This window comes from Columba livia, chromosome 7 (genome assembly GCF_036013475.1).
Source record: "Columba livia isolate bColLiv1 breed racing homer chromosome 7, bColLiv1.pat.W.v2, whole genome shotgun sequence".
In the NCBI taxonomy this organism is placed as follows: Eukaryota; Metazoa; Chordata; class Aves; order Columbiformes; family Columbidae; genus Columba; species Columba livia.
The window spans coordinates 25,965,558-25,981,623 of NC_088608.1; the positions used below are offsets into that span (position 1 = coordinate 25,965,558).

The following is a 16,066-nucleotide window of genomic DNA, read 5'->3' on the forward strand; positions in this document are numbered from 1 at the left end:
CATCTCTGTGATGTAAGAGAATTTAACTTTCTCAGCCCTTGCACCTACAAAGAGATTTGCTGGTGTGACCATCTCTGCTAGTCACACTGGATGGATAACAGTGTCTGAATCAGCACAATTTCTTCCATAACCAGAGCCTTACAGTCAGTGGAACCCTGTCATTCACAAAGTCAGCTAGATGTTGTACACTACGGGTGGGAACTGAATGCGAATTGTCCTGTAATGTCAAGCAACAGATTCCTGCAGTAAGACGCGCAGCAGGAGCTGATGTAGCGCTAGCTTAAAGCCTTGCAACACTGGTGCTAAACTATGGCTTGTGAAAATTAAATAATACAACAAACATAAAAGGTGGAACCTTCATTGACTTTCGTGTTCTCACTGAAAATAAAGAGAAGCCACTAAACCTATACTGATGGCTAGAAGAGAGTGCAAGAAAGCACAGGGGTATGTAATAAGACCCTAACTGGAATAAAATATTCTGATTTTATCCAAAACAACTTAAAAATGTTCTCCACAAGAAGCTTAATTTTTTTATTTGGCTTTGGAATACGTATATTTTTTTAAATCTTGTAATTTCCATCTAGATTTTATTTGACTTATTTTCTTCTCAGCATGAATAAAGAGCTGTGTTTACAAGGAACGAAACAGCTGTCATGACTGAATTATCAGGTTGTATTTATTTCCTGTTTGACTCTAAATATCCTTCTTCCACTGCCTTGAGCCAAGTGGCAGGTACTAATGGAGAAAATTCTGCAAGATTTGTCAGAATTATTTATAATACCTATTAAGTTTGAACTTCTTCCACAGAGGAGATCCGCTGAAGGGCTGGATCTAAGAGAGTTTCACTGATTATTTTCAGCTGACAGAGAACCTCTGCTTCAGCTACCAAAGCACTAGATCTCTTTCAATAAGTGTTTCATGCAGCTTATAATTATTCAACATTGAGAAATGCCACAGTCCTAAAAAGAGCTTGTTAAACAAAGTTATTAATTGAGATGAGGCCACAGACAATTAAGCTCATAGGAAAGCAGCACTTATATATGTCTGATTTCTCTGTGCTTTCCAACCTTCCATTGGTTCAGAACCTTTTATATGGGATAGTGACAGTCACTGCCCTAAACCAATATTTTTGTAATTTTGGAAGGTTACCCCTACTGCCTCTCCCTGTTTCTAAGGAGTCTACCCTCAGAACTCCATAAACAAAACCTGTTGTGTTATTTCTCTGCCTTTTCCCCAAGCCAACTTCACATAGTTTTAGAAAGAGCATGTATGGAAATGAGTATTTACACATAGTTTTGAAAAATGCTATCTTAGGCTCAGATAAAAGGCTACAGTGTAGAGAATAGAGGAGAAGAAAAAAGGGGAGAGAACCTGAGAAAAATACTTTGCAATCTGCCAAAGAGTTTGAATTCTACAGCCATTTCCAGCTGATAGTTGCACTATAAATAAAGATTCAAGGTGCCATCAGCTTACAGATTTTCATGTATTTCTATATACACACACAACTTTATAGAATGATACAGGCTTTCCAATCAACTCAAGTAAGAATATATAGTAACAAAATGGGTATCTCCTACTGTAAGAATTTGGAACTGATCACTTAAAAAAGCTCAGGTTTACAAAGAGAAAAGTGGTTTTGCTAGACCAGTGCCTGAGATTTAATTTTTAAGTAGCACAAATGGTTCCCCAGAGCTGTGAAACAGGCCAGGCTCTTCCTTGATCCTCGGCTACATGGTTGAATATATTCAGTGAGATATCTTGCACTTGGATCTCTTTAGTGACCTTAGTTTTTTTCTTAGTTTTTTTGCTTTTTTAATCTCTGTGCCTCTGAAGGCAGGATGTCCTTCTGCAATGGGTGTGGGACCACTGGTGGGACCATGTTATTATGCTGTTTAATACGATGTATTTCATAACCGAAAGCTGAGTTAGGAGGATGCTCCTAACCAACACCCTGTTAGTTGCTATTCCTAATCTGACTGCAGAGATCTTGAAGTGATATTGAAGTCTACCTCCCAGAGAGGTGAGGAAGAAGATTCAGGATTCAGTCTTAGGTGGCTGGTTGAAGCTGAGGTCCTCTTCTGCCTGGATATCTAAGCAATAGGTCAATAAATTCATCAGGACAAAATCCAGGGCTCAATGTGGACTTAAAATAGAGAGCATGTGTATTTTCATGAGTTCCAGAAACTCTGCACTGAACCTTTGGTCCTAAACTTGCAACACTTTGCACTTGTAGAACCAGGCATCTTTAATTTCCTATTTTATAACCCAAATCTCAAGAACTATTATATCCTGTGAAGTGTGCAACTTCCTGCTGGGATTTATTTAATAAAAGTGATCTGTACTCAGATAGTTTTCTCACTGCTTTACTTGATGTTTAATTGTTATTGCTCTATACTGTAGCAATTGCTTTTATCCATAAAGCAATTCATATGTAAGAACCTTACTGAAGTCATTTAAACTTTGGCGATGTATGAAAGTGCATGTTCAGGCTCAGCAGGAGTGGGCCGTTCTGCTTATGATCTAAACTATTATTTCTAATCGATAACGAGTGCAGTTAACTGAGCTCCAGACTCCCAACAGTGGTAGCTCAGTGCAGGACAAAAAACCTGAATTTTTTGTTGGGAACAGGGGCAAATGTAACCACGGAAGCTAATTCCATCCTCTACTGCTACTCACTGATACACTGCTTTTGTTCCTTAAGGATTAGCCTTCCAGAAGCTGAAGAGACCTTCTTTGTTTCTTTATCTTTAAATGTTTCAGTGCAGATTTAGACTACAGAATACTGGTCATGCTAATTAAAATGTGATTATCTTTGCAGATTGCCATGCAAAAGAGTTTATTATGAGAGTACTGCTGGTGACTAGAGTCTCTCTCTTTCACACTGTAAATACCTTAAGCTACAAATTGCTTTGAATGAGGAAGTGTCAAAATTTAAAACAGCACTATACATAATATTGTCCAACTAAGAAGTGAAGGCTCAGCCTATACTTTTTAGCAAAATTTAATAGAAAGACCACCGGGTTCAAAAAAGGCATCACTCTGAGTCTGAATTTCATGTAGACTGTATCAGTCCAAAGAAATTACAAACAAAATCAAAGAATAAAATAATATATCAAAGAATAGAAACCAAAATGAAGGCTATGGGGTATATAACGCAAACCACCAAAAATAAGATAATTAAAGTTTAAAAGGTAGGTTTCATTAAAGTAATTTCATTTTTAACTATTAATTATAGCATAAGTACATAGAATCATAAAATACCAGGTTGGAAGGGACCACATCATCTGGTCCAACATTTCTTGGCAAAAGCACTGTCTAGGCAAGAATATTCATTTTATATGTCTACACATATATATTTCAGCAATATACCTATAGGTATGGAAATATATAAGTAAATCATATGATTAATGCATATTTAGATAAGGAATGCTACCAAAACTTGGTAGGTTTACAAACACTGAAGTTGCATTGGAGAGCAGAAGTACCCAATAAATTAGATCAAAAGATACCTCTCTCAGGTATTTCCTTTCTGACTTAGTACAGTGAAAAATCAAGATTATTCTGCAAAATACTGGATGCAATAAATAAATAAGATTAAACATTGTTATGCATAAAGCTAGGGAAGAACATAAGTTTTATTCATATACTGAAGCAGAGTTTTTAAAAACAACTAGTCACCATTATGAGGTCATATTGCCCCTAGGATTAAGAAAACAGCCTGAGGACTATGAAAATCATATATGTTTATTTTAATTTGGGTAGTTTAATAATCCTGCTGTCAAATCCTATGAGGGCAGTTAGCTAATCTAAAGATTTGCTTACAGCAAAAGTAATGCACCTGTTGCTGCCACAGCCTTTATATTTTCAGGTGCACCTGCTTTCTCTGTGTAGGAAATGTCTGTTACTTGTCTTGATGCTCCCACACAGAGTCAGAGAGACTGGATTCTTCATCGTAATGATACTACTCATTTCCACAGAAGCCACCTCAGTTCAGAAACTAAGTAAATCTCACATTATTTTCACTGTCCCAGTGCTACTAAACAGAAAGAGCTATGAATACCATACCCATTTAATCACAGTGTTTGGGAGGTATATGGAAGAAATAATCAGTGGTTTATACCCTTGTCCCCTATGCAACTTTGATACAGCTCCCATGGTTATTAATGCAAAATACATGTTTAAGCTCTGACCACTGGTGGTGCTGTGGTATCCCGCAATATCAGGAAGAAAGGACTGAGCACTTCCACAGCTTCCTCAGCATGTGAGATGTGACAAGATTTATGTTTAGAACAATTTCTCAGAAATGAAATTTTATGGCCTCTAGTGTAGTAATATGAGCCCAAAGAGAAGCTTGTTGATCATTTCTTCTATCTGTCTCCCTAAGGACCTGTATCAATTTAATTACAAATACAACTATAAAATATTATAGTTTTATATTATATTTTATATTATAGTATTACATTATGCTACATATAATAATGTAAATGCACAAATCAAACCTTGATTCAACATAAAAGAAGCTTGATTAACTTAATTCAGTCAGCAAAACCAATATAGATATATCCACAGTAGCATATTAACTACCAATATTTTAAAATATTTATTTCAATTCATTCCCTTTTCTAACAAAGCCCAGGTCTCCTGGAAGTCACACAAGATGGCTTGTGCAATTTTTTTCAGTTAAGCTTAATTTATTGAAACTGTAAACATCTTCATAACACATGTGAGCCCCTTTGAATTCACTGAGGTACCTAATGTTTTTCAACGTGGGTATTTAACTTGAGATGGTCAGCAAAACTTCTGAAAGTGTCCCTAAGAACTGTATTGCTGCTGGGGGGCTGCTCAGGAAAGTCTGCCCAGCTACTACAGTTTTGACAGCTTTTTACAGAATTGGACATGCATGCACTCAAAGAGCAGGACACCAGCATAAGTCATGCTGCCAACCTAGTCTGTAATATAAACCTTGAAAAATGGACCACTGGTACCGACTTCATTTGTTACCATTTTCATCCTTCTGTTTTCAAATTGGGAGGCTTTTTAGTGCTCAATAGTAGATGGTCCGAATTCTCAACTAGAAAGGTGTGGTGTGTGAATCACAAACATCAAAGGCAAAGAAATGGGAAAAAGTTAGAGCAGTACTTTAAGCACCGTATCAAATATGTAGAATTGCAGTGGTGGGTGGACAGAGAGAGAGTTAGGTCCATGAAATAATCAGTAGGATGGCAGACTTCTTAAATGCAGTATGGAACCAAGACACACACTGCATGCTCCAGCAGTACTGAAGAAGTTTTGGCAGACCTCTTTACAAGACCATTCTGCTTAGAAGAAACTTAAAGAGGCCAGCACACTAAAATAAAAACTGTAAGTTAGCTAGTTAACTTCAATATAGTACATATCCTAAAATTCTTTCAAGACACCAAATATTTAGAACTTCTCATTTAATTGGAGTCAACCCACATTAAAGATGATTGCCAGTAATACTGCCAGTAACAATAATCATAAACAAGGCATCAAACATTATAAAATAAATCACAGCTTTTCATGAATTTATGTATTTATAGGCCACATTATAATATTCTGGCTCATCTCTGTGAGCATTTCATTCCAAAACAGCCCATTTTTTTCAGTCATACTGTCCTCAGCATTATTATTGGTATGTGGGCTGTGGGGGAAAGAAAATCCATCCTTCAGGAAATTCTTATGACTTCATGCTGTGGACATTTGACAAATGAGGGAGACAAGAACAAGGCAAACGCTCCAGGCAATGGTTACATCTCACCTTTGGAATCTTACTTGCTTTAACCTTGTCATTAAAAGACCTAAGAGCCACACAAAATTCTGACGCATGGAGACCTTCGGCTCATGTCACTTACAGTTCCATGCAAAGACTATGTGATTCCCAACATCCTTTCCTTTTTCTTCCCCTCCCCTCTCTGACTTACCTGGTTTCATCAATATAAACTGCCTCCAGCACAGATGCTGCATATTCAATATTCTTTTTTAAATCCACCACATTAATGTCACCCTTCTCCAGCTGTTTTACCAAGCATCTTAATCTGTGAAAAAGAAAATAAAAATATGAGTTCGTTGCTTATTTCAAATTTTAGTGACCGTATTTTCTATTTAACTATTGGAAACAACACAATAGCCAATGCAGAATTAAAAGTAAATCACTGCACCTCTTGTCTTGTTTTAAAAAAATATGGGTTTAGAACACAATGACTGGTTGTATGTTTTTACAGCTTGCTAAATTTGTAAGATCTATTAAAAAAGGCATATATATTCCATTAAGTCAAAGAGAACACAGTAGCTACCATTTCATGTTAATTTGTGACGTTACTGTCATGCCTGAGTCTCTAATTTTGTTTAAATAATAAATAAAACTTTGCAAGTTGTCTTACTGCAATTCTTCTGTGCTTAGAAGGTTGATTACAACATTTTAATATGCACTATACACTGATTTTGTTTAATTTAAATGTCTTTAATTTTACTGAGGCTTCCAGTATATTTTTGCTGGAGAATTCTCATTAGCATGAACTAATGTGGAGCTCCACTGTTTCTGTGTTTACAGAAAATTCATCATTATACCAGACAAAAAGTGGTGCCTATGGCATTAGAAAAATCCAAATATTTTCCCAAGTGTGCTTTTACTTTTAGTTTTGAGAACATTCTTTCACATTACAAACATGGAGACACCCAAAGGGGATTTTGCAATGCATCAACTCATGCCTCTGTAGAAATATACTTATACAGATAAACTTCTTGAATACCAGATTTTTCCTAGGCTCTCTGATGAGACGAACACTTCTGACACTGCTCAGCTGAACCACACAGAGTAGTCACAGCACTGCAGTGAAATGAAAACCTTATCAGTAACTGTGTAGAGCTGTGACTAAATGGATGCTTAAAGAAGTATGGATATTTTCCTTCTTTCTGTGTTATATCTCTGTGTTGAAACAATACACAGTTTTATATCATGCAAGACAAAGATTTCTGCAATTAAAGATACACAATTATTTTAACATAACTTTCAGGACACAATCTTTTTTAGATGTACAAAATGTGAAAAAAAATGTGTGAAACAAACACTAGGTTAAAAAGTGGATTGAAATTCAGTCAGCACTAAGCTGACTTTGATTTCAGAAAAAAAATCATATTTATTACATGATTACAAAAAATACAATATGTTATACAATAATGTTATATATACTATATATTATTTTAATTGGGCATATACAATATTTGATTGGACCTAATTAAAACGTACGCATTTTTAAAAAAACACAGTGATATTCCAAACAAAACTCTCATGAACTTGGAAAGCACTGTTCCATCATAAAACCACTTTCATGTTTTCTCTTTATATTTATTTGGCCTAAGCACAATTACTTCCAAGCCCGCAAGGATAATTTCAGCAAATGGAGTTTTAAGACCAGTCTTCTCAGTTCTCCAAAGTCTTAATTCAATTCAAATTAGCATAGAACAAAACACAAATAAGGCTCTTAGCAACCATATTTACTTGGTATTTTACACAGTGCATTGCATATCAATGGAGTGGAAAAATTTGTGTTAAAAAATTTTATCAGAGGAGTGGGTGGATGAAATACTGTGGGAGTGCATCTTCTATGCAGAAATAACCTAACGCACGGGTGGCAGTTCCAGCGCATAACTCCTTCCACTTCAGAGGTACCTATAGGCAGAAGAGGCATATTCAGAGACACCTTGCAGTACCCAACACATGCACTGTGACTCTCCTGGGATGTCTGCTCCTCAGTAACGCACACAACACACCTACGTCAGCTACTCAGCACCAAGGCCAAAATGCCCAGGAGAGGCTGGCAGCATCATCACCACTACTTGCGAATAGCTGTAGGGTGGTTCTCCCACTTGCACCGTTCCCTCTATGTGTGACTGAGCACATCTCCAAATTGCACTTTCCAAAGTGAAAGCATAAATTAATTTAAAAACACCATACTTCACAGCAGGGAGACAGGCTATAGGAGAACAATATTAGCTCAAAATGGCTTCAAATCCTACAATTTTCAGTGGCTCTATGTCTTCTCAGGGCATAGACCAAATGACAGATACATGGAATCATTTTTGCACTTTCAGGAGCAAAGGAGTCCCTGGGGAGCCTTTAAGCCACAATGACCTCTCAATATGTCTCTGCAGAGGTGGCAGTCAACTGATCTATCTTGCTCCGTAGTTATAGTTTATATCCTAGGAGGAACACAGAACTCAATAACAGATCAGGCAATTTGGAAAAGCTGCTTAGGCAAAGTAAAAGTGATTCTGAACAGGTTACAGTTCACAAAAGGACAGAAGCCATATCACTCAATGATGACCAGTGACCTTGTCATATCATGCATCCATGATTTGTGGAAACATCCTCAAGAATGTCTATAGCTGACCCAGTGCAGATCTGCCATAGTACCATGGGATAACTTTGGGTGGAAGGGACCTCCACCCGATCCAAGCTCTTGCTCAAAGCAAGGCCAACCTCAAAGTCAGGTATAACTCCAAAGTTAGAACAAATTTCTCAGAGGCATTTCCACTCAAGTGTTGAATGCACAGAGATTTCACAAACTCTCTGGGCAAAGTTCCAGTGTTTAACCAGCCTCATGGTGGATTGTTTCTTCACAATATCTAACTGGAATTTCTTTTGTGGCAACTCGTGCCTAGTGGACCCCAATCTTTGTGGTGCACTTCCAAGAAAAATGTGGCTCTATCTAGGGTATAACTTCCCACTAGAAAGCTGGACACAGCAATAAAATCCTTCCATAGCATTGCTGAACAGACACTTGTCAGGTGATAATCATGAGGTGTACCCCAGAAGTCAGAAAAACAGACTTCCAATGCAGCAAAATTAAGTGGGTCCTAACAGTTCATGAATGATCGGAATATACGCAACGTATTATGCATTAAAGTGAAACAGCCACAGAGAAAGTTTAAGAGCTGACATTTCAGTAGAGAAACTAGGATTTTAGTGACGAATAAGTATGTCAGTTTATAAGACAAACCAACAAATGTTAAAATACTCATAGTCCAGCATTCTGCAAAACAAAGAAAATATTCAAAAGGACAAAGAAAAGTAACAAAAAATAATGATTATTCCAATTGTATTGGGCAGGATTTTTGTTTGTTTGTTTTATTTTAATTAAGTGTGATAAATCCAAAACAAACTTGAGAAATACCATTAGATAACCTGAAATGCTACTTAAAGTTTGAGCTAATTGTATTCCCCACTTGCGAACTGTGCTACTAGGAAATAATAGACAGCAACAAGAAAAAACTGGAAAGGCTATTTTGTGAAATAAAAATGGGACTGTTTGAACTGGTTTAAGGAGCAAAGAAAATGGTATGCAGAGTTAATATGACACAACATAAAAGAAAGCGACATACAGAGAAAAAAAAATGGATTATTATCTCAGGACAACTGAAAACTGCATTTTAAAACTAGCAGTGCCAGTTTGTAAGGGAGAAAGAGACATCTGGAGTTAATAAAAGGAGTGGGTGGGGAACCATCTTCTGTCATACTGCGTAAACACCCTTAACACTGCTGTGGTCTTCAGTACTCCTACGGACTATCCAAACATGCTCTGCTCCTACCTGTTGTTAGTAGCACTGCCTGTGAGGTGACCAAGAGCAGTGTTCCCCAGTTCCCACCTCCCCATGCAGATGGTGCCTTTGTACAGCCATGGGCAATAAGTTTTGAGGCCCATCAGTGACACAGGCAAACCAGGAGAAAACATGCATTTTACTAGGAGCTAAAGTAGCATGTTCTTAACTAACAATATCAAAATTGTGACTCAGTTGTTCCCTCCTTCCTCCTTAAAATTCTCCCATGTTTGACTTAAAGTTTTGATAAGTCTACTGTAACTTTCAGGGGTTGTGTCAAATTAACTGAGGGTAGATTTTAGGTTATTTGAGAAGGCAGTTTCAATAACGTCAGGAAAAAAAAATAAAAAAGGAAGATAAGGAATCTGTGGTTTAAAAAGAACTTTTGCAATGTTGTCATGAGAAAATCTTTTCTTCTATGGAATCAAGTAAAGTTCAGCAAGAAAAATAAATTTGGAAATAGTGAATAATTGTCCTAAACACAGATTAAAAAGACAACAAAGAAAGGTGCCAGGGGTGGGATTACTTAAGAAAGGAGATTGTAAGGTAGAGAGGCAAATGAGTTGGACAATTTCCATTTCAGATTTTAAAGACTACCTCTTCCTTTCCCAAGGGAAAAGAAATTACCAGTGACCACTAAGAATAATTGAGAGTTAAAGGTTCAGCTTAACAGTCTTCAAGAACCAGAAGAGGAAAGTTCAGCCTGAAGTTAACTTCTGAACCTGAGAAAAAGACCCCGAGTCTGCTTTCCCAAAGACTGCCTTTATCTGCCATCTGACTCTCCCCATCATCAAGCACTGTGAAGAAAGAGCTTTCTAAATTACACATCTGGACTTCACTTAAAACTGTTTTGGAAACTTTGTAAAAAAAAAAAAAAAAGCTGGCTTTTGCCACAGATCCTATTAAAGAGGAAGTGAAAAAAACTGTAAAAAGTAAACTGTAAACTAGCCCTGCTTCCTATTATATTTTTAACTTAATAGAAGTCACTGTTGAAGATGGCCAATGAACACATGGGCAATATTTTGAAAACAATAAACACATGCTGATGATAATTACATGGAAATAGCTATTCCTATTAATATTCAATAATCACAATGCCAGTTTAAAAATTATCTGTGTTGCTTAAGTCAACCCCAATCACAAGTTGTAAATCATTATGTTCCCATGAACAAGCTGAGGAAAGCCTAGCTGTGTGCCAAATGTATTAATTCCTTGAAAAGATTATGAGCCAGTGCTGACAACATGTTAAAAAGTTTAAGGACAGAAAAAATGATTATTTTCATGTTTTGTTTGGACTATTTAATATTGAATAAGAAAATTAAATGGATAACTGTAACCTTTAGTGTACAAGTGTTTTGACTCTCTAAATGAACATTACAAACTAAAAATGGGCTGATATGTAATGTGAAATTAAAAGAGGATGAGAATAACCGTATTCTGACAATATCAACAGTTACAGTTTCAACAACACTATTTTTTTAAAACTTTGGGCAAGTGGGAATTTTTCCTCTGAAGCTATTTACAATCAAAACTGGAAACCAGTTTTGCTACCAGTGATTCTTGTAATAATCACTTGAATCACTTGAATAATTTTCACAACCTCTAAAAAGCATTGTGCACCCAGTAGTTCCTCAGCTTTCAAAGCCAAAAGTTATATCCTCACTCAAACATGAACACTGAGAAAAAGTGACAATATGCAGCAATTCCAAATCATTAATAAGGAGAAGTTCTGGCCATCTATTTAAAACAGCCTAATCCCAGAATCCAAGTTGTTTTATACACCTACGTATTTAAGATTCAGGAAAGTATTTTAACTGGGAGAAATCCAAAATGGGTATGGCAAAACTTCACCTTGGAAAAGTTGCAACAAATAAAACATATCACCATTTCACTTGAATTCTATAATTCCCTATATAAATTGCCTGAATTCCCATTATTTTTATGTGAACTAGTATCATTTGAATTTTACACTTTTCTATTAAGAACATGCATGTAAAAGACAACCTTTATCTAAACAAACCATTCCCTCTAACAAATATTATAAAATAGCATTCTTCAGGAAAAAAACTTGTAATAATAAAAATCAACCACACACAAAGTTGATGCTCTCACTTTTTCAAGCAAAGAAAGTTCTAATATACAGATTACAATAAATCTTTTATTATGACAAAGGATATAATTCCTCCTTTGTGTTTTCTGAAAGATTGATGAAAAATACTGTCTATGAAAAAGGAAAATCCTAGATAGAGTTCTAATATTTATAATACATGGCTATAAAAGACTACACCAAATCATGCAAATGGATGATACTAGAGAAATATCCAAAATATGATAATAAAGATTCAGGTTAATCACTCCTGTTCACCTGCTTCTACCTGCACTTACAAAGTGGCCCATTAATACGGCTTCAAAATGGCTAATCTTTATTTCAAAGTTTTTTACATTATGGTAGGGAAAAACATGCTGATATAAGGACATTTTGCCAGTCAAGGCAAGGCCAGCAGATGAATGGAGAGCAATGGTTAGAACTTGATGTGCATTTTACTTCCCTGAAATAATAAATAATGCAGTTTCAAATGCAGTTAGCCAATACTTCTTCCAATTAGAGGTGCTGCCTCTCAATAAGTTCTGATATTGAAAAATGCAAGAAAGATATAACACATTTTCAATGCTGCAAATGTGTATTATGAAATTATTTCTCAGTCACTGCTGTGTCTGAGCATATGCACAGGAAGCCTTGCGGTTGCTAAGGGTTTCACGAATCACATTCATTTCATGATTATTTTAAGCATATGAGTGGTACACACTGATCTGCAATTATGATTCAGTCATTAGAAAATAAATATTGAATGTGCTGGTAATTCAGTCAGAATTTTGATATACCAAAACTTCAATTCCATACTGAAGAATTAAAATAGAAGTTGTGCAGCTACATAACACATACTGAAATTTACACTTTCATAATGATAAAACTCTACATTTTCATGGTGATAGAATTGCCTTGGCTGTTTAAATATTGATCAGGTTTATGCAAGATGAAGTGGTTTTCTTTCAGGCCAGCATTCTCTGTTAGGCTTCTATTCATTTTACCTTATTCATCCTGTAAATTTATTATTTAGCATTCTAATGTTGTATAAATATTATCCTTTGGGTCTTATTCAGCAGCAGGTCCAAGTGCTTTTAAAGGCTTAACCAAAATCTAGTCAAAATTCCTAAGTTTTCCTCAGCACCTAGCTGAAATCACAGAAAGGCATGGAGTCTTACACAGCATCCACCTGAAACCATAAACCAATCCAAGCTCTCTAAAGCATTTTTAAAATTTTTGCGTAGTTCTCAAAAAAACTGATCAAACACATTGGAAGTACCTGAGATGCCTTCGTGTCTTAACCTCAGTAACACAAAGTTCTTCTATTTGCAGCTCTGTAACCTTTCACCATCATCTCCATCATCACCATTTGCTGCTCTGGAGACGTGCCCCAGAGGAGAAGGCTCACCTCTGCTCTTCCCTGCTGTTTCTCTCACCTTCTCCAGTTACTCATCCTTCCCCAAAAGTAATTTTCACCATTAGAATCAATGTGTGTCATCAGCACAAATTCTCACACATATGAATTTCTATCACCTTCATTTGTGCAGACGCAAGATACAGAATGAAACGTATTTCAGATAAGCTCTAAGTGACTTCCAAACTTTTCTCTCACTTCTGCTAATGAATCACCATCGATGCTAATTTGGTTCACTCTGTTCAATTGCTTTCCAGGTTGAAGTTTAATGCAAAAATCCTCAAACTTCAAATTACTTACTATGTACATACATTCAGGTGTTTTATCTGTCTTCTCTTAGATCCAACAAGTAATCAACTAGCCTTTCCTTACCCTAAACTCTATGACTGCTTCTACTGCCTCAATGTCCATTTCCATTATCTGATATTCCTATTTCACCATCAATTCATGAAATCAAAGACAAATAATGCACAATGAATGACTGATTTGCAAATTGCAAATTATACTCCTAATAGCTTTTGCTGAATACTTTTGTCTGAAGATTGACATTGATGTATAAGGTTTCCCTGAATTGCATATACATTATATAGAGTGCTAGCTAAAGCTATTTCATCTTGAAGTCACCAAATACTTGAACAGTCTGTATGTCTCTGAGTCTTCATCATAATCCATCTAAATTCACTACAAACAACAAGCTGGGAAATCAAACATAAATTCATCACCTGCCAAAAATGATGCTTGAAGATGATGGAAGACTTTCAGTATATCTTACTTGCTGGAGCTAATGTGATAAACACACAGAAACGGCACATAGCCCTTATTCCCCACAGACCTTTAAAAAGCTTTATTTTTCCTGCAGGCAGCAGCTTTGAGCACAGTGATCCAAGAAGCTGCTAAAAGGCATAAGTTAAGCCTCTAAATCTTCCAAAGCAGCCCCCCTCTGTAATTTAAAAAAAAAAAATATTCCAATGGCAGAAGAAGGATAGGTCTAAACGGATTGCCTTACATTCACATTTGAGTGTTGGCTCCACATTCCAGCAAGAAACTTGTATCCAAACCTCTGACCCAATGGAAATTATCAGAGGAGCGCAGGCCTGGTACATCTTACTGTCTGTGCTTCAGAGGAACTCCCTTGGCCCTCCTTCACAGCTCCCGTCATCACAACTGCATCTCCCACACTTGTAAGAAAGATCATGACCCACTTCTGCCCCATGGATGGTCACAGAGCCATGGGAGATGTTTGCTGCTAGAAGGCACTTCTCCAGATGACAGTATTATGCCCAATCCCTCTCCCCTTCACATCAATCAGACTGTTTTAATATGATTGTGATGTACTAAATATTTGATCTTATCACACAACCCAGCAAATGGAGTACATCTTGTCAGCAGCTAGATACATTTAATGATCTGAAAATGTCTGTCTTCCCTCTCTCATGTTCTTTCTGCTGCTAGAAACTACATTTTGCTTTAGCTAGTCTTGAAACTCAGAGATGAGACAGTATCTTCCCATGCAGTGGTATCTTATCAACTTATCACAGAATCATAGAATGTTAGGGATTGGAAGGGACCTCAAAACATCGTGTAGTCCAATCGCCCTGCTGGAGCAGAAACACCTAGATGAGGCTACACAGGATCAATCATCACAGAATTATAAGGGTGTGAAAATGGATCTCTCATTAGTCTTTTATTCTGTCTCTCCTGTCATTCACCCTGAAGTCACTGGTATAGCCATCCTGAATATCTCCTTCACTCCTTGGAATCAGAAAATCTGAGTTGAAGAATGTTGCTAGTCCCCCTTTGAAAATTACACGCAAAGAGGTAGAAAGTCCTTCTAGAAACATTAAGAACAAACTATCATATAAAAGGCAAACTGATGTTCTTTCATTGAAGACTGCATTAACCAAACTGGTAATGTTATACTGAAAATACTTTCTAGACTGATACTAGGAAAATATGTTGCTGTCATTGTGCAAGCTTTTGAAAGCCTTTTTGGTGCAATTTTGCAGTCATTAAGGAGAGAAAATTGCTAAGTGCTCAGCATTAAAAATTGCCCATTGATCAAAGAATCTTCATCTATGACACAAGAGTATCCTGTCCTCTATTTGATAAAGTCACATGTGAGCAAACAACCCAGGAAATATCCTTCATTAACATTAAAATAACAACACTTTGTTCTGTGATTTCTCTGTGGAATCAAAGCCAAGATTTCCCCAAGAAAGAAATTAGAACCAGGGCAGAACTTCCTTGTTGCATGCCACGGGTCAACATGTAAAAATGAAGCCAAACCTCCACAGCTAACACTTCTGGCAACTTTTAAATTTGTTCCATTAATAGTTGCAGCTTTTTTGATACATCAAGCTGTAGAATCTGGGTCCTGGTAATAATGTGGGTCTTCTGCATTTATTTACAAATGATTTTATATTTATTTCTGACCTGTTGACTTCCACGGGCAGAGCATGAAATATAGTACTGTTTGGTTGCTTAATACACCATCTTCCATTTCTCTCAACATACATACAACTTATCGCTGATGTTATGTTAAGCCAACGGAGGTTACAGAAGGACCTATATAAAAATATATTACAGAAGAAAAGTTTTTTGAAATAGAAGTCCCTCATATTCAGTCTAAGAACATGGTCAGACATGGTGCTCCAGGTGAGTCCCATTCCATACTTTTTTTTTTCCTAGAAATTATTACCCTCCATGTCTGACAGCACAAGTGCATGTGTAACAGTACATCTTCAACCTGATACTGCCAAAACAATTTGATTCATCTCCAAGGTATTTTACGATAGGGGGATTTCGACTGAACTCTTTTCACAGAACAAGATTAGGGGTCATGTGTGTGTGCAGTTATGCTATCAGATATATCAGGGTAGTTGCTTCAGCTGGCTTAACAGGTCAACATAACACCAATGTAATCCTACTTCAATCCAAGCTCTAACTTG

The 16,066-nt window shown here is 36.6% G+C and overlaps 1 protein-coding gene across 11 annotated transcripts in view; it reads right to left on the bottom strand.

Moving 5' to 3' along the window:
* Positions 1-16,066, bottom strand: part of PDE1A (phosphodiesterase 1A) — a 169,716-nt gene that overhangs the window by 53,601 nt on the left and 100,049 nt on the right. For 10 of the 11 annotated variants that reach the window (XM_065068912.1, XM_065068913.1, XM_021282556.2 and 7 more), the window contains one exon: positions 5,943-6,056. In XM_065068912.1, the coding sequence (XP_064924984.1) occupies positions 5,943-6,056 (114 nt within the window). Of the gene's footprint in view, positions 1-5,938; positions 6,057-16,066 lie in introns of those variants that run through there. The other variant, XM_065068916.1, reaches the window with a different exon arrangement.